Below are 25,904 nucleotides of genomic sequence, written 5' to 3'. Positions count from 1 at the left end.
TGTGAGATTATTTTCCAGTGTCCAGGGGGTGTGTATATATAAATGTGATCCAGTGTCTGTGGTGCAGGTGTGTGGGGTGTGTGTGTACTGTATATGAATGTGATCCAGTGTCTGTGGTGCAGGTGTGTGGGGGTGAGTATATAAATGTGATACAGTGTCTGTGTTTCAGGGTTCTGGGTGTGTGTATATACTGTATGTGAAAGTATTTCAATATCTCTGGTGCATGTGAATGTGTTCCAGTGTCTGTGTGTATCAATATATATGGGAGCGAGGCTCAGTGTCTGTGCATAATGCTGATTACCTACCTCTCAGCATGGTCTGCTGGTGCTTGGCTGTGCAGATCAGTCTGCTGATCCCCTCAATCATCTGGCTTTTGGATTCTACCTCCTTGTCCTTAGTTTTCTTTGGCAGAAACATGACTACACGAGAATGACAAAATCAAGGAAACTGACACACTTTTGTTTGAACAAAGTCAATCAACTAATCAACTAATTGTACTAATCTGCAGAATTAGTAAAATGAACTTGAATTTCCTGCTGAGGAATGTGTATAAAAATGGCTAATTTGATATATACTTTGTGACAAAGCAAACAATAACACATCATCCTAAATCCACATGTGCTTTACTGGATGTGCAGTGCTCTAGTGACAGCTGCTACTACTACTTTACTTTATTCCTATAACTAGTTGCATGGAATATGTATAAAAGAACATACACTACAACTCATGTAAAAGCTAATTACTGTAGCCTACCGTAGAGTGACACATTGTAATATGCCATTAAGAGATATAAGACAGGTTTTTACCTGTTTATATAGTTTATTCTACTTCTGTTGTATGTTTGAAATACAAAATAATACAGGTGTTGTTTAGTAAAATCACAACTTCATACAACAAACTCCTTATGGTCCTATGTTGATATGGAGTTAGATACTCTCAGATACTTCCCTAACTGCACGTATGTGCTACAAAATCCTGTCAGCGGTAAAATAAAAGAAAATTCTGTTTTGAAAAAACAAATTAAAAACCCTTTTGAACCTTTATAGTAGTACATGCATTGCTTTGACTGGACATGAATAAGGAACTGATTATTGGGCAGGAAACACAGGCTGCAGATAAAGGGTGAATATTCAAATTCAGGGGATGTTATTATATGTTATTAGGTAACCACAGGAATGTACAGTATCTGTCCACTGCTTTTCCTAATGTACATTAATGATCTATTTTTTTGTTGTAGCCAGTAAATCAGTCAAGTTTGTATTGTAGATTATGCCACACTAAGTGGGGAGTATTGAATGCAGGCAGCACAAATATACACCATACATAAGTAAGCTGTAACTGTGCTGTATTGTAGTGTGAGGGCAAGGTCTTACCTTTCTTGTTCTTCTCCTTGGTGACCACAGTCATAGACATGGTGGGATGAGGGGAACTCTCTGCCCCAGGAAGTGGAAGCCGGCTGACCTGCAGTGATCGGAAGGTGCACTTGAGGGTGTTTTTAGAAGATGAGTCTCTCTTCTCCACCTCTCTCTTCCTCTCCAGCGGAGACACCCAGTAATCCACTTGGAGCCCCATCAGCTCTCCCTGCCCAGATCCTGGGGACCTGCAGGAGCACAGTTCAAAGACATGGGGGGAGGGAGAGAGGCACTTGTCACTGCAGCTGCTAGGAGCTAGGCAATGCAGTAAAAATACAAATGGCATACTGCTATACGCTGTCCAAGTATGTATTGCTATTTTCCAATGAATGCTACTTAAAAATATTATGAAAAACAAAGCATGATAACAATCTCCTCTCTTGTTAGGTGAAGCGGAGTCATTCATTTTCCCAATGTGCAGACTAGTCAGTAAAAAATCGTGCCCCTTAAGTGATTTTCAGATTTAAAGTCCACAGAAAAACATAAGGCAAAAATATACATAATCACCACCACACTGGTTACATTATAGAACAAAGTTTTTTTTCCAGCTCAATTAGGCCAGGTCTTATTATACATGATAAATATAATATAAAAATAGAATGACTTTTTTCCCTACAAAGACACAGAGTTTTAGAATCCCAGAAAGTAAAGCTTTTAATATTAGCATTTGTACCATCTGCTTTTTTTATATTTTCCAAATTTAAACTTTAATTTGCACAAATGGCAAGAAACACATTTTGAGCACTGTTACAAATTGTTACAAGTCTGTCGAAATTCTAACTAGAGGTTTACAAACTAGAACTGTATTTTTCAATCGTCAAGTGTAGCTTATTTTTGTGCAGCAAAATTATATTTTGCATTTGGCAATATTAATGTGCATAAAGAATCAGCCCAGCACTTCTAAACCTGTGAACAAAAACAATAGCCTATTAAACTAAATATTTGTTCTTTCAAAGGTTTCAGTTTAAGTTAGTTCTTGTCATAGACATATGGTCAGTACATAAGAACAGCAACTGAGCAGATTAAAAAAATGGCTGATACAAAAGGCCAAATGAAAAATTCTTAAGACAGTTCTGTCTGTGGTAGTCTTGTGGTTGGACAAACAGCAGCATTTCATTCTAGAGCACATACATAACGCCTTCCAGATATATTCATACCAGAACAAAACAGGAACACAAAATGTCAAATAACACAATTATATACAGATCAGATAATGTGTGTTACTTAAAAATGTCAAAAATGTTCAACAATATTAATAATAGCACAGTGGAGAGCAAAGTTATATTTCATTATTTCAATAAATACTTGAATTCCAGAAATTGGTAATTACATATATATCTCTCTACACCTCTTACACCTACTTTATACCTTACACTTTCCTCTACACCTACTCCTTTAAATATAATCTAATAAAAGCAAATCTACATTAGTATTCTGCTTTTTATAAGTGCAATGGAAGCCTTGGAAACTATATAGAGGCCTGTAATTGTTTTCTGTTTCCAAGGGGTATGAAAAGAAAGTAACACAGGAAAGACATTCAGCAGTAGAATCCTCAATAGGGGTTATGGTCAGAGATAGCTCCAATAATTGTAGGTAAATGGTCCTTGATGTCCCCAGGTAGGGAATTAGCTAGCAAAGAATTCATAAAAAGCTGAATTCACCATTTTCCACATTATTGCGCATTATTAAGACATTTAAGTCTACTTTAGTATGGCCACTCTGCCAGGAAGAGGATGTATGTGCATCTTTCTTCCGCAGGCTGAGAGACAAGTGGTTTAGCAGACAGCAGTAAATCCAAAGAAAACAACTGGAGGTTTTCAACAAACTGTCCTTGTCTTGACAGGAAGTGCCAGAAACTACCATTTTACATCACCTGCATAATCATGGCATTTATGGCGAGATTGCAATATAGAAGCCTTTTCCGAATTTGGACAACTAGTAGAGGCAACCTCAAATTTGCCAAAGAATATCTTAGTAGCAATTTGAAGTTGTCAGATAACATGAAAACTGGACTTTTTGGCCCTGCTCATTGACATTATGTTTGGTATAAACCCATTCAAGGCCACTGTGGAGGTTCTGTTATGTTTTGGATTCATTGTGCCTTCAAGGGTCCTGAAGCTCTTGTTCAGACAGGGGTAATCATGACCTCCATCACATACCCGGTTATTTTGGCCAAACTTTGTGCCATGAAGCTCCAGCCTGGCCAAAAATCGTCACTCCAGCATGGCTAGGACAGAAAGCATACATCCAAATAGACAAAGAAATGGCTAGCTGCACACAAAACCAAATGTTCTGAGCTGGCCATCTAAAACTCCAGATCTTGATCCAATCAAACCAGATGCTCAAAGTCAAGAAGACAGGTTACAAATGGAAACCAAAGGCAATGAAGGAGCTAGAGCCATTTTGCCTGGAGGAGAGGTCAAAAATCCACCCACAGATGTTTCAGACCCTCACAGCACACTACAGGAGGTGACTTAATGAAATCAACGCCAGTAGAGGATTTGCAAAAATTCAAACTACAGTTTTCTGGGCTTAAAATATTTATACCAAACATGACTTTCATTAGTGCAAAGCTATTAAGATTACAGAATACCATTTTGTTTTTTAAACATTTATAAGGCACAATATGCAGTTCATAAATAATTTTTGTTGCAGTTTTGCTGGGAGTATGAATAAATCTGATCAGTGCTGCAAATGTGGAAATCTGTTTTGTTTCAAACTACCTAGTGACGGTTACTTGTATAGAGTACATGCTCATATTTTTAAATCTGCATGGGTGTTTACTTTAAGACTGGCATCAATCAACAATGAGCACTATTATTGATTATAGATCATCGCTCTCATAATGCAGCTCGTTATTTAACCTCTACAGTGTCTGTGAAACAGCGTGATGGGAGCCGGGGCTCTAAGCTGTAGCATACCCATAGGAGCTGAAGCTGGCGTTGACGGAGGGGGAAGAGGGAGGTGTGGGAGAGGCCTCCTTCAGGGCTGGGGACACCTGAGGGGGAGTGGAAGAGAGCAGGCCAGCGGACATGGGGGCTGCGTCATCGGAGTCGCCTGCAGAGAACGAGAGGCAATGCTTACACAGGCCCAGATCAGGGCTGCAGAAAAACACAGCAAGGCAATCATGAAACAAGGCTGGTTCCTCTTCCATCCGTGTCTTGAGTGAACTACAAATGGTCTCTCCTTTATGCAAGATAGGAACATGGTTGATTGGAGGCTTTAATCCAAGGCTTTTTAGATATGCTTTTCACATAACATAAAGCAGAGATATACTGTATGTTGCAATATATTTTTCCTTGGTAATGTTTTATTAGGAACTATAAAAATCTAAGCATGTTTCACAACATCATAACATTCTTAATACAGATTCCCTATTATTAAACAGCACCTTAATATTTTCTAAGGGTTTATATTGACTTACTTTTATTTAAAGTCTTTGAATCAACCTTTGGTTTATGCCCTTTTTATTTACCCTATCGATTGGAATCTTAAAACGTTCTGATCAATACATCTTGATTCTCTATGAAGTATACAGGTAGCTGAAGGAAGTCCAGCCACAGACAATACTCCTTGGCCTTCCACCTCAGTACAGAGTGGCCTCCAGTAACTCAGAAAAGAGATCCTTTGCCATCCCCTTGATTCAGCATTTCAGTACCTACAAGTCATCAAGCCTTCTGAAAGGAAGGAAACAGGTGAGTCTCACCTGATGTGGCAGACGACTGCTCCACAATCCCCACTTTGACAACCTGAAAAGCAAACAAGTCCAAAAAGTAAGAGGACTGTAACCGGTAAATGAGGGATTACCCGACCACACATTCAGTTAACTCAATGGACTTCCTCAGAATCAACAGAAAAACTCAGACCAGAGGAGGGGGAAACGACTTGTAATGCATTTACAAGAACAAGAGGTTTTTTTTTTCACACACAAAGTTGTGAAAATCTGGAAAATGCACACTGTTGAAGCTGGAACTCCAGCTTCCTTCAGGAAATATCTGGATATGATCTGTGGACAGTTAGTTGCCAAACTAATTCTAAGATCTGAAAAAAGTACTGAAAATATCAATGGATTTTAATTATTTTTGTGTCATAAATATAAAATAAATCAGGACACACTCAGATGAAATCAAGACTAAGCACCTTCCTACATATAGCCTCATTTTCCAATATAATATACTCTTTCTACAGTAGGTAATTCATTGTTAGTGATATATATATATAGTATATCAATTCACCAGGTGTCTAAAGTCTAAAGGTTGTGGGAGATCCATCTGCAGGAGGACCTACAGACATTAACCACCTGATAGCTGGGTCTTTGCATCACTTATAATTTGAGTCAGAATATAACAGCATTAAGTATCTCTAGGCCACTGCTTTGGCCACACCTTCCCTCTCTAATTTGGTCTATAATCCACTTTGCCTATCCGGTTTCTCCTTCTCACTAAACCATAACTGGGTTCCTTCCAGCCTGAATTCTAGTTATTCCATGTTAGTTGCTGAGGTGCTGCAAGTTCCAGGCCTAACTGTTATCTGCACCCAATGGAGGAACAACCTACCTGCCACTGTCAGAACCACAGACTCATTCCCCATCTTGCAGAAGAAATTGTAAATTTTCGCTTCTCTTCAGGATATATCTGACCTACACGGAACCAGTTGCAACAGGTCCCTCTGTTGCTCCTGCATTTCAATGCCTGTGCTTACTTCTTCTCTAAATCATCCTTAATCACCTGCCAGTGCATTAAACTGACAGCTGCAGCTCAGAGAGACTGTCAGAGAGACAAACTAACAATTAAGTCACAAATCAGGAAAGAAAAGTCACTTACTCCAATGAATGGGATGAATTTCTGGCAGGAGTCTTCATCAGGGCTGAATAGATGCAGCAAAGAACAAAATAAGACAAAAGCAAAGCTAGACATTAAATACACTGAGACACATCCCTGCCTTACTCCTTCCTCTTCTTCATCGAAGTTCCAGAGAGCCACAGAAAAGTACCATCTTTTTGTCCTGAACATTCACACATTATGAGGTGTGTGTAATAACATGTACTGTACAAACTGAGGCTATTCAACCAAGGGTGACTCAGCAACCTTTTTCTTAGCAGGAGTCTAAAACATCTGAACAAGCACAGCTCTATTCCACATGGATCAGTGTTTTATTGACTTCTGCCAACCAGAATCTGAACTGGCAGAAAAACGTTATGACATTATTTTTAAGAATTGTTTAAAGAGAATGACAGCCGTTTTAGACTGTACTATATAATTCTCAAGATCTCTGGAAATCTGCACTTGATAAACTGTCTTAAATCACTTCTTTTCCAGAATGTGTCCAAAAGTAATTGACAAATTAAGTCATTGAAATTTCTGCAATTCCTAGAGCAGTAAAACAGCTGTTTCTTTCTCTGCTAAACTGTATTCTTCAACTTTTTTGGAGCAGGGGTGACCAGCCAAGATTCAAGACAATCAATCGTTTGTTGTAACCAAGCCTTTGATACTTAATTCTTGGCTTTGAGCTGAATTTCTCCAAAAAACCAATTATTAGAAATCTCTTGCCAATATTTATTACTTGCTAGTTTACCGTTAGTTAGAAAATCACTCAGACTATGGCTCTTTGGAAAGAACGCTCCACCCCTACACTACAGTATTTCAGGGCGATCTGAGAAGTTCCTCAGTGCCAAAACCGGGAACCATCTACATAAAGAGAAGAACATGCACAACACAGTCTCAGCCTCTCAGCCCAGCTTTACATTCTGTCAGCAAGCCAGCAGCAAGATGCAAACTTTCAGTAGAATAAATGAAGAAGACTGTAATACCAGCAAAGTGACCGTTCTGTATAAAAACCTGTAACAGTAAAGCAGATGCACATTCCAGCAACCTGTAATAACCAGTTTCTGTCAAGGAATTGTATCAGAACTACATACTGCAGGTGTTTAATAGTTGTTTGGAGAGGAAACCTTTGAAGAAGAAGTTAAAATGTTGAATTGCAACATCAAAACGTTATTTTTGCTTTATTTCGCAAACTTACTGTTTGCAATCATGAGGTGGGCATAAATGAGAAGAAGAATGAAATAATGTAAATAATGTTTTAGTTTTGGGTAATTCCACACACACATTTGATCATATTAGAATACAAACATACTGTACTTTACACTCAATCAAGTGAATTCAAGTATCGGGACACATTCACTTTAAGTAAATGTCAGAATATAACAGTATTTGGCTGCATATTCCCTTAAAGATATTACCGCATGAAGTCTGTGACCCATCAAGCTCACCACACTCCTTGTGTGATCACCTGAGATGCTGTGGTGCTGCCACTTTGAGGTCTTGACTAATTTTGGAGTGTTCTGACTGAAGCAGCCATTCATGTGTTAGCCTTGATATGACAACATTTCCACCATGCTTCAGAATTTGCTTGGAAGTACAAAGCTGAACCAGGAGGGTTGTGGTTCAAGGTTTCATGGACAGATGGACCACACTGACCTGCAAATTCTCCAAAGGGAACAACCTCAACTATGAAGTATGGCCTAAATGTCAACGGCTCCTCTGGAACTGGCTCACTCATCCTTATTTCTGATATAGCTAATGATGGAAGCAGCAGAATGAACAGAAGTTTACAGAAAATTGCATGCTTATGTAGACAAAACTGCTACCATACTTATAAGGCAGGGCTTTACCGTTGGAGCATGACAATGACACAAAACATATGGCTTGTACAACCAAGGAGTTCATTAGGAGAAAAAGGGCATTAGAAGGGGCACAATATTAGACTGGCCAAGTCAATTTACAGGTTTAAACCCAAGTATGGATTTTATTTACGTGCTGAATAAAACAAAATATTTAAAAGTCAGAACACTTATAGGATAAGCAAGAACTCAAAGTGGCTGCAGCTAAACACTGAGTTGTAATCACCTGATGACAGCTCAATCAGCGGCAGACTTTGTGCAGTTCTTTCTACAGGGAGATATAAAATCAAATATTGGCTTTTACACTCTCCAATTTACTTAAAGTCAATATGCCCGCATGTTTATGGTCAAATGAAATCAATGGGCTAAACAAAGTACATTTTTGTTCTTGTCAATGTATGCTTGGAATTAACCAAATAAGAACTGTTTATTGTTGCTATTATTATTTACATCACACTAGATCACAAATTCAAGTGTTTTGATTGGAAAACAAAAATAACAGTTTTGACACTGCAATCCCAGCACTTTTGAAAGACACTGTCTATATTGACATGCTTATTGTATATACACTGGCAGTCAAAATTTTGGGCATCTTTGAGGAATCATAAGAAAACATGCCTAAAAAGGATGTTATAGGATAAGCAACTGACAAAATTGTAAAACAGGTAAACCTTCTCAAATATGAGAATTTGTTGATGATAACTTTCTATCATCTCTTAACAAACAGTCCATATTTAGTCCAATTTCAGCTGCAGATACTTGTGGGTATTCTGTCACATGACTGTGGTGTTACACTATACTGTTTCTTTACATTGGGCCTTTACCATTTCCCACAGTCTATAAAGCCTGCTGGCACAATATTAAATGCCATTCCAATGCCACGCATGCGCCACACTCTAGGAATGATGACCTGTGGGTGAAGGGCATGTTTTTCAATGTGTTAAGGACCCTACACAAAAATAAGATAAATCCACATAAAAAGTTTAAGTACAATAAGAAAGAAATAGAAGCAGATATACTGTAAGCTGGTGGATGCTGCACATTGGTGATGGTGGAGGGGAGTCCCCATTATCTGTAAAGCGCTTTGAGTGGAGTGTCCAGAAAAGCTCTATATAAGTGTAAGCAATTATTATTATTATTATTATTGTTGTTATTATTATTATTAAGCTACTGATGTACTGTACAGTACCAGTCACGCCAGCTCCCTCACCACATTGCCCAGCTAGTGTGAGTGACCATACCAGGACAATAAAAAAAGGAATGCAACAATAAAGTTATAAAAAAGCAAAAAGCAATAATGCTCTTGTAGATGCTTGGAACTGAGCACGTAGCAACAGACAGCAATACACTGTTAATAACTAGTGACAGTGCCTAGAGTACTGCAGCTGTGATTGTCAAGGAGGGTTATTTTGTAGTCAAATGAGAGTATGTTTCTTTGAACAAAGAGCAGGAACTTTTCAAGTAAATGAACTCTTTATGTATAATACATGCTATCCTTCCTAGCAGTGTTTCAATAGGACTCTCCTGGTGATTTTGACCACCAGTGTATTTAAATAAATAAATGCAAACATGATGAAAAATCTGGCATTCACAGCACTGCCCAAGAGTTGAGAAGCAGACAAAGGCCATTCACAGTGCAGGAGGAGGATAAGAGAGGATCCAGAAAGAAACACCCAGAAAGAGGACAGCACATGAAACAGCCTTTAGCCTCCAGCCAGTCGTTTAACCAACACATCTACTGTACAGTATCTGTTGTTGTCCTTCATTAAAAACAGATGTGTTGGTCTATTAAAAATCTACTAAATGACAAGGAAAACAGTGCAGCTTTCTTTAACATTTGATCTATTCCCACTGGAGATACTGTATGCCCAGTCCTGATCAGTGCAAATACAATCAAATACAGGCAAGTGCAAATACACTTGGAGACTTACAAATCCCTGCTGGCTTGCAGGCCACCTTAGCTCTCACAGCATACAACCACTTTATTTTGCCAGACTTAGAAGGTAAGTAGGCACCCAAAATGGGTACCAGATATGCAACTGAATTATGAATTCTGACTCTCCTGGCCCCCAGATTGAATCGGTCCTGCAATAGGAACCAGGCAGTGAGTTTAGTGACACAGCCTGGGTGAGAGCCAACTGTTACTGTACTGTGAAACTCTTTCAGCTTATGAGAACGAGTCACTGAGGACCTTTAAAGCCAAAATGCATTAAAGACGTTTTTACACCAAACTACCTGCTGTAGGCACCATAAAAATGACAGTAAAAAAAATAAAAAAAGAATAAAAAACTGTTATGATTCCTTGGCAGCTGTAACATATGGGATAATTCTTGTGGTTTTCAGTAAAGTTTGCTAAATGACTTCATCCTAATTAAATTAAAATTGATTTTAGAAATTGTGTGCTTAAGCATGAAGAGACAAGGGAGACACCTGGGAAGTGAGATAATATCATTTTTGTATTTTTGCAAACTATGCAGTCTAGTGGCTTGAAGTCGGCTTTCTGCCCAAACATATAAATGTGCTGCCTGTCCTTGGTCAGTAGGATAAAAGGGCATGCATGAGGTAAGCTGGCTGTGTGCACAGAACATATGAAAGGAACTAGCTTTTGTCTAGTCTGCAACTTAGATATGATTAATTCCATACAGGGATGTGTTGTTGTCTTATCATTCATTCAGAATATGTTGTAGTAACTTGTTTGTTTCGCAGTATAAAAGACCATCTTTAGTTACTTATTTTCTATTTCGGTGGTTACAAACCGTTCTTCCATATGCATATAAAATAAAGAGACTTCTACTACACAGACACCTGGACTTTGTCATTTGTATGACACAACAAGCGTATTGAAACCTAGAAGGACCAATTGGGGATCAGAGTGTGTGAACTTTGCTTTCTTGGATTTTTTCAAATCTTTCCATCTTAGCTTAAGTTTTGTTTAGAGTCCAAGAGCGTTCACACAAGAATCAGGTTCAGACATGAATTAACAGTCTGCAAAAGGACAAAAAATACATTACAGGCACAAGTGATGGTTAAACTGGCTGATAAAGACCGTGGAGGCAAGAACCATCCCAAACAGAGCAAATTAATGACACAATACAATGAGACTCAAGCAGACAACAGTACCTTACTGCAAAATCAAAATGAAAGCTCTTTTTCCTTGAAAGAAAACACACAAAAATAAAAAAACAACAAGAAACACAAGTGTTATTAACACACAATAAGGACACGCAATGTGGTCTGCGTGAAAGATTTTTACAGCACAATCCAGCTACCAACGGCACTGAAAACCCACCAAACGCCATTCATACAACCCTTCATGTTGTTCCTCATGCGATGTGTAGTACACTGGGCTGTTCTTTTCAAGGTACAGTAAACATTATCCACCCAAAGCAGGGATCTCAAAACCTGGTCCAGGAGAGCCCCAATCCAATACATTTTAGAGGTCACCCTAAATCATTCATTTCTAATGACTGGAAATGACTTGTAAGTGATTGATCCAGTTAAGAGAGCTCTTGCCCTTGAGGACAGAAAACTTTTATTCCGAATGATAAGTAAATGGCACAGCATGGTGATACAGTAGCTAGCATTGCTGCCTCGTAGAGCTTCGGCCCTGGGTTCAATTCTGGATCTGGGGTACTATCTGCATGGAGGTACTGTAGTCCTGTGTTTGAATTTTCTCTGTGTGGTCCAGTTATCTCTAACAGTCCAAAGACATACTGGTAGGTTAATAAAGGCTTCTAGAAAGATTAGCTCTGGTGTATGTGTGGATGTGTGTTTATGTCCGTGTGTGCCCTGCAATGGACTGGCATCTCGTCCAAGGTGTGCCTCGCCTTGCACCCTCTGCTTGCCAGGATAGGCTCCGGCTCCTCTGTAACTCATAATTGGTTTAAGTAGTTAAATGGATAGATGGTTAAGTAAACGTGTTTCATACCAAGTGTAACGGCAGCTGCGCAAAATTTAAGGAAGAGTGACTACAGTTACCTACTGTACAACACCTGCTGGATTGGAGCTCTCCAGTAGCAGGGCTGAAGATGCCCACATTTAATTATGGTGTAGATCAGGGATGGTTAACTCCAGTCCTGGTAAGATGCAGCACACTCTAATTTTCATCCCACTTCAGACCCTAGATTTCCTAACTGAATTATTTGGCTAAGCAATCAAGTGCTAATAGGAAAAACCCACAGATTTGATTTCGTGACCCTCGATCACTGGAATTGCCCGTCTCAAGTAGAGATTCTTCTTTGACTCATATTTGTAATAATATTTGGGTCATACTGTAATAAAAATTCCTTACACTTAAATAGAACTTTTCATCCCAAAGGATCTCAAATTGCAATACATATGGGAGGGAACCCACTTCATTCATCACTGAAATGCAGCCACAACCATTTTGCACCAGCACCCTCTGTATACAGTTCATCAGATGGAGAAACAAGAACAAGAAATTACTTCACCAATGTGAAGTACTGTATGCAATCCCCTTATACAACACTGCACTAATTCACCTTCAGCAGCTTTGCCAAGTTCAGTGATTGTTAGTTTTCTGATTAGAGACTGTGGCTGCTGAATTTCAACAATCAGTCTAGACCAGGTGTTTCTGAATACTGGTTCTAGTGCAAGTAATTCAGATTGAACATATTAATTATATTACAATTACAATTAATTACATATAAATATAACCTTTCACTGTTTTATTCATTATATCTTTTTCTAAACCAATTTAGTTTCTTAAGAAGGAGGCTCTCTCTTTTTAGAGTTCTTTGCATGTATTGTGTTCCTTTTGGATTAAAAGCACTATAAAATGCAAAGAGTTATAACTGTTGGCAAACATCTTGTACACATGGCAATTAATTGTGATACATTTGTGGTGGGCATAAACATTTGTGCTGCAAAATTCTTAAGAATTACCCAAATCTCACAAAACAAAATCAAAAGTGAGCCAGTTTGCATAAACTACCATTTTAAACTGAAATTGCCTTAACCTCTGTGGCAAACTGCTTCACCCCTTGTTCTACAAAGTTTATACTGTATGTGGTGTGTCGGAGGAAGAGTGAGGCAACGGAAAACACATTTTGAAGACATCAAAAGTATTTATGAATTGAATTCCTGAAAAAAGAAATGAGCAAAAATACATTCTGAAAACACATATTTAAAAAAAACAACAGCAACACAGGCATGACAATATACCTGACTTGATTTCTAAATCAAGATCTGAACGCTAGTGTGATTAAAAGAGTTCGACTCCCACGGTCTGCTCAGACTGTGATCACTTGTGACATGAGCATAGGTTTTGTGTTTGCCTCTCTTTGGCTGCCAATTGTTTCTGTTCTATCTACATGATTTGGAATAGCCAAACTTTTTAGTTTTTTTTGTTTTCTTCCACATCCTGGATCACAACTACAATCCTTGAGGCCAGGAGGAAAGCACATTCCTGACCATGTTGAGTCAATAGGCTGCACATACTCCACATGTTCACGCCTTCTAGAGCCAGCAAGGCTGCAGGGGCTGGTGAATTACTGAGAACCAAGAGCACCCAGGCAAACTAATCCCACCCTACTCCTGGCTCTCGGGGTGTTCAACCAGTTATGCGCAGACGCTTGGGAAATCCTGGTCATGGTCACCACATACAGTACATTTTTAAATAGAGTGCTTAAAAAATTGGAGTGCATAAAAACAGCCGGCTAGCAACTCAGGAAAGAAATGGATGGCTTTTCCATTCTCACCTCATGATTTTTAGCCTTCAATCATACCCTCCTCCCCAACTTGTGTTTATTTGCTGCGGGGGAGAGAGGGCACCTAAGCCTTACCTTTTCTGTTTGTAAGTGAGCATGGCCTCCGCAATGGGCAGCTGGTGAGCTCCATTCGCCCCCACCATGTACTGAGTGACCCTGAACGCCACATCAGGACCATCCTGCACTGCAAGACAGAGCGCGCACATATCTCACTCACCAGGCAGACTGGGGGAGAAAAGCCGGAAAGCCCCAGTCCTTCAGGTTACGCAGGTCTCCTTAAACATTAACTGCAACTGAGAAGAGCAGCTGACTCAAAGGAGTAATTCAGAGCTCAGAGAAGAGCTGAGCTCCCCCAAACTAGAGCATCAACACACAGATAGACCTCCCAGAGAGAGTGACCTCCCAGCCTACAGTACATCAGATCTTGCAAGTTAATCAGCACTTTCACTTTCAATTACTAGTTTCAAGTTTCACTTTCTACTCTTTAAGTTCCATTTACTGAATTGATTTCAAGTTCAAGTTTAGTGTCATTATGCTCATATTCAGGTATATGGAAGAAATGCTATTTAGCTAGCTCTCAGACAATAAGCAGTACAAAAAAACAACAATACAATTGTATAATAAAAGAAAGACAGAGACAACAGGCAATGTGCAAAACAACAAAAGGTAACAGCTAATGTGCAAAACAACATCAGATGTGCAAAACACACATCAATAGAATGAAATAAAGGATAGAAAATTATGGGCAGTGAGCTTTTTGACATGTGAGGTAGAGGTAGATTTCAATGTGTGTTTGAGTTTTTGGTAAGAAAGAAGGCACTGTGAGGTTCAGATCGTAGGTGAGAGAGGCTGGGAGTTTAATAGTTTGATAGTGCGGGGGTAAAAACTGTCTCTGAGTCTGGTAGTCCAGGCCCAAATGCTCGGGTACCGTTTTCCAGATGGTAGAGGGTCATACAGTCTGTAGCTGGGGTGTGTGTGGTCTTTGATGATGCTTAGAGCTTTCCTCAAGCACCGTCTGTCATGAATGTCCTGTATGGATGGGAGGGAAACCCCAGTGATGGACTGGGCAGTTTTCACCACCCACTGTAGGGCTTTGCAGTCAGCAGTACTGCAGTTGGCATACCACACACTGTGATGCAACCTTTCAGTGTGCTGTCTGTAGTGCATCTGTAAAAGTTAGTGAGGATCTGGGGACATATCTTAGCCTTCTTCAACCGTCTTAAGAAGTACAGGCGCTGTTGCACTTTCTTGATCAGACAGGTGGCATTGAGAGACCATGTGAGGTCTTTGGTGATATGGACGCCAAGGAATTTGAAGTTACTGACCCTTTCCACTTCAGTCCCGTTGATGTGGATAGAGGCATGTCCATTTTGCAGTTTCCTGAAATCAACGACCAGTTCCTTGGTTTTGCTGACGTTGAGGGTGAGGTTGTTGTCTTCAGACCACATTGTAAGGAGATTGACCTCCTCTCTGTAGGCCCTCTCATTATTGTCTGTGATCAGACCTACAACTGTGGTGTCATCGGCAAACTTGATGGGAGTTGGTGTTTTTGTTGGAGTTGGAGTTGGAGTTGGAGATTTGCGTCTCATTAGAAAAACATTTTATTGTAAAGTTACTTGAAATCTTGCTTTATGAATGGATTTATATGAAGTAAATATTACAATCAAATTGACTGTGTAAGACAAACATCTATTGAAATTTGAGTAGAAAATACACAATGCATTGATGAAAAAGTTGTCATTAATCCATTTTTAACTTCATCAGAGTGAAAAAGAACAAGTGAATGCATCTCATCACCAGACCTCCATCCCTCTTACCTACGACTGGGGCCTCGGGCTTGTGGAACAGATCCCTCCAGGCCGCATCCTGAAACAGGCTGTTGTAGCGGTAGTCTATGGTTCCCAGGTACTTGGACACAGGATGAGAACCTGAAAAAGGACAAAGACTGCAGAACTGCATAGTTTTGCCCTCATAAAGGAAAACAATGTGGCTCTGGTGCAGCTCTAGTTTACACACCAACAGCAAATTTCAAACCCAGAGTCTTTGATGGTAGGATTCCACTGGCTAGAAGAAAAGCATTTTTAGATGCAAAGTTTACATCATGTTTTGGGTTGGTAATTGTTCAGCTCCTCACTGCATCACCGAGGGTGTATAAACCGCTCTCCTGAGCATTAATGGGATCAATATTATTTTCAATTGCTCTTAATATTCTAATAATTTGTAGAATTGTACCCTGCTATAAACCAATGTCTTGTGGCTGCATACAGTATGTCCTAGTACATAACGATGTGTGAAATTTGGCCTTTTAAATGTTTGACTGATGCTTCTATAAACAAATACATAAATTTATGGTGTCAAAATAAGCACTAAATACAGAAAATCATAGCTCAAGGTTCCGTTTGTATGCATAAAAATATTGCAATGTATTGCAGAAGAGGTAATAAATACCAAAGTTCCACTCCATTCCAATGCCAGACTTTTTTGCATTCACCTTAAACATTTTATAACAGTTATCCGTATATTAAACATTGAAACAGCTGTGCAAGCTATTTGAAGGTCCAATGATGCTTTCATGTGCCAGATAAGCTGAAAAGCCCACTGAAGAGGGATTTCGATATAGCAGTTTTATTTTCATGTATGTACTGAACTGGACAGTGTGGGTAATCAGTAATATTGTCGTGGGTAATTTTAATTTTAATCGAAAACACATTGTCATGTGTGTCTACCTATTCATCCACTGAGGGGAGGGCTGCTCAGAGACCTCACTACTCACCCAGGGGTATGACCAGGAACCTCATGTACCCCAGCCAGTCAGGGGTTTTGTGGGACAGGTGGTCCACAAACAGTCGCAGGATAGCACTGAGGTAATGCTGGGCTCCGGCCACAGCAATTTTGATTGGGATGGGCGTCTGAGAGTTACAGTTACAGCTAGTGGAGACAGACAGAACAGGCACTCTCAGTGAGCTGAACGGTCTCTACACACCAACCCCGTGGAAACTGCTGTCCGACAGCAGTAAAAACAGCATGTCTGGACACTGTTGTACTTCTAAGATGGATTCACCAGCTTGTTTTTTTTTTGTCTAGGGATGACAATATCTGACAAACTAAGGGCCTAGAAAAAGGAAATAAGACTCATCCCTGCCCTCTTTTGTAAGTCATTCATCACAAAGATTCTCATTCAATGAACATTACATTGCACAGGGACATCAGATGCAGGGCAGAACTCCTGCAGGGATTTAGGGCAACTAAATCTTGTAGCTTTCATTTTAAGTCAAGCTCTTGGAAACCTAGGTCATCTAGTGTTTAGGTTCAGGAGGCCTTATTACATCTTTTTCAAGAAAAAATATAAGGTTAAGGTTTAGTAGTAGAAGCCAACAACAAATCAAAGCAATGGATTCTCACAGTAACAGACAATGAGCATTTGACCAGAGGAGCAGAGATTTCTATCCCCTTCCCTGGACCCCTACAACAAATAATTGCTTACAACTGGTGATGAAAAGGTTGAAATAAGAGTAGGACAACTATGGTCCTGGAAAGACAGGAGACAAAGTTCTTTGCTTTAATTGACTATTAGCTCCCATCTTAATGCTGTTCTCTACTATAGGCGCATATTAGCTCATCATTTTTTTTTAAATGTAGTACCCTACTGTAAAATTCAGTAAGACGTCATGTTTAAAAGACAAAATCCCTGGGTATTCATTTAGGCTGACCAGGGCCCCTCGGGAATGTTTGACTGCTGGACATTCAAATGAAGTATTTGATTTTCATGGAATTTTCCTTTTGTATTAAATATTTTCGTACAAAATATATTTTTGGCCCCGAAAACATGAGGCTGTTTTTGGTTGTGTCTAAGGTGTAAGAAGTAATAATAATAATAATAAATAATTGCTTACACTTATATAGTGCTTTTCTGGACACTCTACTCAAAGTGCTTTACAAGTAATGGGGACTCTCCTCCACCACCACCAATGTGCAGCATCCACCTGGATGATGCGACAGCAGCCATAGTAAGCCAGAATGCTCACCACAACATCAGCTATTAGTGGGGAGGAGAACAGAGTGATGAAGCCAATTCATAGATGGGGATTATTAGGAGGCCATGATTGGTAAGGGCCAATGGGAAATTTGGCCAGGACGCCGGGATACACCCCTACTCTTACTCTGTTCAAGAAACGCCCTGGGATTTTTAATGACCACAGAGAGTCAGGACCTCGTTTTTACGTCTCATCCGAAGGACAGCACCTCTTTTACAGTATAGTGGCCCTGTCACTATACTGGGGCATTAGGACCCACACAGGCCGCAGGGTGAGCACCCCCTGCTGGCCCCACTAACACAACAACCTTAGTTTTTCCCAGGAGGTCTCCATCCAGGTACTGACCAGGCTCACACCTGCTTAGCTTCAGTGGGCTGCCAATTGTGGTTGCAGGATGATATGGCTGCTGGTATAATACAAGTAGTCAGAAAAGCCTGTGTTTCAGAGCTGAGGAAAGGAGAGACTGGTGGAATAGGAGACAAACCTACTTCTAAACTTTTCTGAACTGGGCTGTGACATCTTGTATCTCTACAGTACATGACCCTTACAGCGTAGTATTTTTCACTCACAAGGTGCTCAAAACCAGAACAGCGGCAGTCAAAAGAGCCACTGACCAGGACAATAAGACTGAGTGCAGGTGTGGGATGGGGATCTAAGGTCACTCAGTCACTCACAATCTCTGGATGCGGGAGACAATGGTGGTAAAAGCAGCCTGGATGTCGGCGTTGGAGCAGGTGCAGACGATGGGCAGCTGGTGGTTCTGCAGCATCTCGGACAGGTACTGGGGAGACAGAGGGAGAGACAGTCACAAGGCCCATTCCGCTGTCAATCCAAACCCTGGTTTGTCTGTCAGTTCTCCTTTCAATGACAATCTCCATTACCTAGCTGAAACCATAAAACTTGTAAGTAATAATGTGTCTATTCAAACAATTTAAATTTCAAAACCAGCAAACAATTGAAAACGGTCTCATTGACAGTACGCAAAATGTTATCTTACAGAACAATAAGTCTGAAGACTAAACACTAATTTACATAGGAGCGATTTCAAAGCAGTTTTTACACACATCTACACCCTCACTGGAATCAACAATCTACAATGACAGCATGACTGGTAGGCTGTCTCTCCTGTTTCCTTCCTGTATGCTTGGAGTCTATTTTCTGTGAGGTGTGAAAATACCTAAATGAACAATGCAATTCAATTTTTTATTGTGCCATCCCAATACAGGAATGCAATTTCATCTGCCTCCTGAGCACAGCATGAGTATTTAATAAACTACATGAGTGAAAATGAATTAAAATAACATTTAATCATTAAACATCATTATCTGTTGGTTATAGGGCTTCATGTACAGTCATGTGAAAAAGAAAGTACACCCTTTTTCAATTCTTCGGTTTTATATATCACGACCTTAACAGGTCCTAAAATTAGGTAAATTAAACTTCAGGTGACAAACAACACATAACAGATTCCACTATGTCATTATTTAACAAAAAATAAGCCAACATGCAGAAGCCATATGAAAAACTTTGTACACCCCATGATTCAGTAGCTTGCAGAACCACCTTTAGCAGCAATAACCTGAAGTAATCGTTTTCTGTATGAGTTTATCAGTCTCTCACATCGTTTTGGAGGACGTTTGGCCCACTCTACTTTACTACATTGCTTCAGCTCATTGATGTTTGAGGGCATTCGTTTATGCACAGCTCTCGCTCTCTTAAACTCCTGCCACAGCATCTCAATGGGGTTGAGGTCTGGACTTTGACTTGGCCATTCCAACACCTTGATTCTTTTCTTTTTCAGCCATTCACAGTTGTAGATTTGCTGGTGTGCTTGGGATCATTGTCCTGTTGCATGACCCAATTTCGGCCAAGCTTTAGCTGTCGGACAGATGGCCTCACATTTGTCTCTAGAATACTTTGGTATAAAGAGGAGTTCATGGTCGACTCGATGACTGCAAGGTGCCCAGGTCCTGTGGCTGCAAAACAAGCCCAGGTCATCACCCCTCTACCACCGTGCTTGACTGTTGGTATGAGATGTTTGTGGTGATACGCTGTGTTTGGTTTTCGCCAAACATGGTATTGTGCATAATGATCAAACATCTCCACTTTGGTCTTGTCTGTACAAAGGATATTGTTCCAGAAATCTTGTGGTTTGTTCAGATGCAACTTTGCAAACCTAAGCCATGACGCCATGTTCTTTTTGGAGAGAAGGAGCTTTCTCCTGGCTACCCTTCCATGAAAGCCATACTTGTTCAGTCTTTTCATGATCGTACTGTCATGACCTTTAATATTTAACATGTTAACCGAGGCCTGTAGATCCCTAGACATATCTCTTGGGTTCTTTGCGATTTCTCTGAGCATTATATGGTCTGACCTTGGGGTGAAGTTGCTGGGACACCCACTCCTGGGAAGATTGGCAACTGTCTTGAATGTTCTCCGTTTGTAAATAATCCTTCTCACTGTAGAATAATGGATTTCAGATTGTTTGGAAATGGCCTTATAACTCTTCCCAGATTGATGAGTAGCAACAATTGCTTCTCTGAGTTCATTGCTGATGTCTTTTCTCCTTGGCATGGTGTTAATACACACCTGAATGCACCAGACCAAACTGCCAAAAGTTCTGCTTTTATAGAGGTGGTCACACTTCCTGATGATCAACTAATCAAGTGCATTTACCTTCTTAATTCTTATGGAAATAGTAAAGGTGTAATTAATTTTACCCACATGGTTTCTGCATTTTGGCTTACTTTTTGTTGAATAAATAATGACATACTGAAATCTGTTATGTGTTATCTGAGGCTAGATTTGTCTAATTATAGAAGATGGTGAGGACCAGACAATTGTTATTTATGCCCTGATATGTAAACCACTGAATTGAAAGTGAAAGTGCTGATGAAAAACGACAGCAGTAGAACTATGTCTGCTTCAGTTGCATGACCATGGATTTTGTTGAAGCTTAAAGACATCTACATTATATACTGTAGGTTAGCTGGTTGTTCCAAGGTACTGATGTCCCCACTGACAAACAGGGAAACTAAGGGACAAGTCTGGACCACAGGACCGGATTAGTGAGTTCAATTAAGCCCGAGGTGCACCTGAAGCCCCACTCCCCCACACCAGCAGGCACTCACCTGGCCCTGCCAGTCCGACGTGTTGATGAGGATGATGTTGTCAGGCAGCTGGTCGTCAGACACAAGGATGTGGTTGAGCTGGTCGTAGACAGTTTTTCGGGGGATCTGTTATGGTAAAACAAGAACAAATTATTGCCAAAATGTCATCTCTCTCTTCCTCACAGTCGAGCATTACTGCCATGTTTCCTGATGAAAGCTACAGGATAAATTTGGAAAGCCTTGCAAAGTGTTTGTTTTGTGTGGTCATAAATACAGAAATTATAGAGACTTCTATAGAATGGATCATCTACTAAAGCAGCTAACTGCAAGAGCAGATTTAGCTTTATGATTCACATGTGGCATGCTCGAACCCGAGCCCCAGTGTGACACACTATAAACTGCATCAGAACCGTCAAGGGTTAGGCAACACCCAGTACAGCTGTGACCCAGGTGATTTCCCAGGTGCCTGCAACCTCAAGGTGACATCAGCAAGGAACGCACTTCTCTAATCAGGGCTGAGCCTCATGTACATCGCTGACAAGCTTGGAGTTTGTAATGGGGAGGGGGGGGGTCAGAGGAGGCTGTCTGCACTTCCTCATTCTGCCTGAGTGGGACTGGCACGGTGGAGCCAGCGATGTAAACACGCAGTAATTCAAAAAGTGGGCAAATAAAAAAAAGAACTATAAATTTTACATTAAAAAATACAGAAAATATTAGCCTTAAACACTGGCAAATGAAATATGAAATATCCCCACTTACCTGCAACTGGCACCTGGTGTCTGGGGAGCGCTCATTATCCAAGCTGTTGGCTCTTTCGTTCTGTTGCCTCACTGGCTGTCTCTCTTTGAGGGAAGTGCTTCTTCCTCGCCGGCCTGCCTGCTTGGCCTCCTGCCTGGAGAGACAGCAGGGAGGAAGGAGGCTCCTTAATGGGTGACGAGCACGAAGGCGAAATGATTCATAAAATTGTTACAGCTGCCATCTCCTACATCTCAAATTTCTGTCTGTGCTTTGTGTGGTATACTTCTCAGCCAAACCTCTGGAAGTATGATCCATATAAATGACTTACTTAGTCCATAGTAACAGAAATGCCCCACTACATGATATGTCCCATTATTCCTCTGTACTGGAAAGTAATACACTAGCCAACTAGACTTTTATCTGAATGTGCGATCACATGATGCCTCCCATGCCCATGATGCCTCCCTGACTAACGAGCTCGACACCTTCTATGCTCAGTTTGAAGCCAACAACACAGAACCAGTCAACAGAGCTGCAGCCTCCGCAGCTGACCAGCTGCTCTCACTGTCTGCAGATGAGGTGAGGAGATCTCTGCTAAAAGTGAACACACGCAAGGCTGCAGGACCAGACAGCATACCCAGTCGCGTCCTCAGAGCCTGCGCCAATCAACTGGCGGGTGTATTCACAGACATTTTCAACATGTCTCTGGCCCAAGCCGTAGTCCCCACCTGCTTCAAGACAACCACCATCATCCCAATACCAAAGAAAACCACAGTGACATGTCTTAATGACTACTGACCAGTGGCACTAACACCTGTCATCATGAAGTGCTTCGAGAGGCTGGTCATGAAGCACATTAAGGACACCATTCCAAACACACTGGACCCGTACCAGTTTGCCTACCGGCCCAACAGATCCACAGATGACGCAATCTCCATTGCCATACACACTGCTCTATCCCATCTGAACAAAAAGAACACATACGCAAGACTACTATTCATCGACTTCAGCTTAGCTTTTAACACTATCATTCCAGAGAAACTAGTCAAGAAACTCAGTGCACTGGGTCTCAACACCACCCTCTGCAACTGGATTCGGGACTTTCTGACAGGCAGACCTCAGGATGTCAGGCTTGGAAACCACACCTCCGGCACACTAACTCTGAACACTGGGATCCCCCAGGGGTGTGTGCTTAGTCCATTACTCTACTCCCACTACACCCATGACTATAAGGCCAAACACAACACCAACCCCATTATCAAGTTTGCCGATGACACCACAGTTGTAGGTCTGATCACAGACAATGATGAGAGGGCCTACAGGGAGGAGGTCAATCTCCTTACAACATGGTGTGAAGACAACAACCTCACCCTCAACGTCAGCAAAACCAAGGAGCTGATCGTTGATTTCAGGAAACTGCAAAATGGACATGCCGCTATCCACATCAACGGGACTGAAGTGGAAAGGGTAACTTTAAATTCCTTGGCATCCATATCACCGAGGACCTCACATGGTCTCTCAATGCCACCTGTCTGATCAAGAAAGCGCAACAGCGCCTGTACTTCCTAAGACGGTTGAAGAAGGCTAAGATAAGTCCCCAGATCCTCACTAACTTTTACAGATGCACTACAGAAAGCACACTGACAGGCTGCATCACAGTGTGGTATGGCAACTGCAGTACTGCTGACCAAAAAGCCCTACAGCAGGTGGTGAAAACTGCCCAGTCCATCACTGGGGTTGCCCTCCCATATATACAGGACAGACGGTGCTTGAGGAAAGCTCTAAGCATCATCAATGCTTTTAATGATTTTAGGGATCACACAATCTATTATTCTTACATACAGTAGCGCCTTTCAGTCTAAAGAATTCTCAAGGCACTTCAGATAAATTACACATATAAAAATGTACAGTAACCATCTGGCCTGTGATGTCTAGAGGTTTATTTTATCTCTGGGAGCAGTGTTTTCCTCTCTTCTAGGCTCAAGCGGTCTACTGTCACTGTACAATATTGTCAACTTAGTATTATTCTGTAAAGCACTGTTGAAACTGTTGAAAAGGTCACCATAGCAAATAAAGGACTGATATGAAAAAGGGGTAAGCATTTTATTGCACTTGTAAGGAATGTTTTCTGAAGCTTTTTAAATATCTTTGACGAATATTTACAGTACAGAAATATGACAAAACTTTTCCACTTTTTATTCACGTTTGTGTGCACCCAAAGATTTAACTGAAATTTAATAGTTCTCTGGGGTAACAATCATTGAACTGTTGTTTGTGAGAAGTTACTGGGTGTCTTGATATATAAGTCTTATATAAATAATATATATATTCCAGAGACCAAAAACTATTAGAGGGAGGCAGAAATTGCAGGTCTTTGTCAGATCCACATTCTCCAGAAAGCCAAGGGGAATGTCTCACTGTTCTCGTATATCTGATTAACAGGAAGAAGACAATTAGTCAGGTGATGGTAAAAAGGCAGGATGCATAGAGCCCACTGACTGCTGCTCTAGGAAGAGAACAGAGCCTCTGTTATGCACCAGAGGGAGATGCATGCAAGCTAGCGACTGACCAACCAGTCCGTTAAAATATGAGTTTTGTAAAAGGCAAAAGTTTGGGAAAGTTTGCATTTGGTACAGGGTTTACTGCCTGGTGATAGGCATTGCACGGATTCAAGAAGATGTTTAGATAGAGTTCCAAAATGGTCTACTGTTCTACTAATGGTCTACAAGAGGAACTAAAGTTTTTTCTGTTTAATCTCACCATGTGAAATAAAGACAACTGCTTTTACCTTACAGCTGTGGCCTGTGTCCTTCTACTTCTGAGACCTGCCTATTAAGAGATATCTCCTACCATACCATGTCCCTGGCAGTGATACTCTGTAAAAAGAATACTAGCTAACTGTGCCAGGGATGGGTAGGGTGGGATTAATCATCCAGGACTCTTTCTGCTCTGGGCAAAACAGCAACCTCCTATGACCTCCCAGATGCCTGTGGTGGCATAATAGTAATAGACAGACAGGCTGCTCTTTCAATCGGAGCTAACCCTCCTGCCAGGCACTGTGGAGTTGTGCAGCATGTCAAGAAGCATGATTCTGAGGGCCAGGTGGGTTGGTGGAGCTTTCTACCTTACATTACAGGAGTTGTTGATGGGAGCCGAAACCAGGTATTCCAAACTGGGAGGGTATAAAGTGAAAAACTGTTAAAAACCTGGCAAAGAGACAAGTGTATGAAGGGTTGGGGCAGCGATGGGGGAGTGTGGTACCTGCTGGAGGGGATGATGAGCGACTCCGTCTTGGTGATCTTGCCGCTGGGGGGAAGCTTTTCCAGGAAGGTGTCCATATTGTCCAGCTCCTGCTCTGTGGTTGGGGTGGTGGCTTCCGGCTGCTCCTGAAAAACAGGAGTCAACACACACACAAGCTCATTGGCCTGATTCATGTCTCAAAGGGAACACCTTTCATTCTGCCTTCCTGCCAAATATCACAGAACCATTCTTGATTTTCCAAAGGTTTAACACACTATTGTCATTAATGACACCAGTTTAGAGAACACCAGTGCATTTTCAAAGACCTACAAAACCTTATCTAAAAAACAAGCACATATATTGCTTTTTCCCCACTCAAACACATGCCCAGTCTATGTCTGGCATAAGTTCCTATGATGTATTTAAAGTGACACAGATCCTCTAAAGACTACAAATTTAGGCACAAAATTAAAAAGGCATCATAAAGAGAATCTTTTCCAAACACTTTTGTGAATGAAACAGATGCACTGTCCAATTCCAATATAGTTTTTACACTGTGTGCTAATTGCCTCTGGGAATTGTAATACAGTAGACTCCCGGCGTACACGAAATATTTTTACGTGAATTCTTGCATCCGCAGTCAATGACAAAAAAATAAATTAAAATTTGCATAGTGCAGGAAATTCAAAAAGCACCACATGTACCTGAGCTATGCTTTGGGAACTAGTTACCTATAGCACTCCAGTGCTCTCTTTATCATGTCACATCACCTATAATATGGCCTGTAAACCGAAAACAAGTAAAAAAGGGGAAATTTAAGTCAAGATTTTCAGCAAGTTAATGGGTGAAATGACTGTGACCAGCTTGGCAAATATATATGACAAGAATTAACTTTCGATCTGTGCAATTAGAGACAGAGAGAAGGCTATTTGTGAGAGCGAGAAAGAGTCTTTATTATC

The 25,904-nt window shown here is 40.8% G+C and overlaps 1 protein-coding gene across 5 annotated transcripts in view; it reads right to left on the bottom strand.

Moving 5' to 3' along the window:
- pacs2 (phosphofurin acidic cluster sorting protein 2) overlaps positions 1-25,904 on the bottom strand; it is a 131,608-nt gene that overhangs the window by 2,971 nt on the left and 102,733 nt on the right. For 3 of the 5 annotated variants that reach the window (XM_088925178.1, XM_088925179.1, XM_088925182.1), the window contains 13 exons: positions 24,967-25,091; positions 21,727-21,859; positions 20,989-21,093; positions 18,532-18,638; positions 16,597-16,751; positions 15,641-15,751; positions 13,899-14,007; positions 11,215-11,247; positions 6,236-6,278; positions 5,119-5,161; positions 4,334-4,469; positions 1,374-1,600; positions 306-419 (listed from right to left, as the gene is read on the bottom strand). In XM_088925178.1, coding sequence (XP_088781304.1) covers positions 306-419; positions 1,374-1,600; positions 4,334-4,469; positions 5,119-5,161; positions 6,236-6,278; positions 11,215-11,247; positions 13,899-14,007; positions 15,641-15,751; positions 16,597-16,751; positions 18,532-18,638; positions 20,989-21,093; positions 21,727-21,859; positions 24,967-25,091 — 1,441 coding nt within the window. The remainder of the gene's footprint in view (positions 1-305; positions 420-1,373; positions 1,601-4,333; positions 4,470-5,118; positions 5,162-6,235; positions 6,279-11,214; positions 11,248-13,898; positions 14,008-15,640; positions 15,752-16,596; positions 16,752-18,531; positions 18,639-20,988; positions 21,094-21,726; positions 21,860-24,966; positions 25,092-25,904) is intronic. The other 2 variants (XM_088925180.1, XM_088925181.1) reach the window with 1 other exon arrangement.

This window comes from Atractosteus spatula, chromosome 9 (genome assembly GCF_055471065.1).
Source record: "Atractosteus spatula isolate fAtrSpa1 chromosome 9, fAtrSpa1.hap1, whole genome shotgun sequence".
NCBI classification, from domain to species: Eukaryota; Metazoa; Chordata; class Actinopteri; order Semionotiformes; family Lepisosteidae; genus Atractosteus; species Atractosteus spatula.
This window is presented reverse-complemented; position numbering and strand designations above follow the sequence as displayed.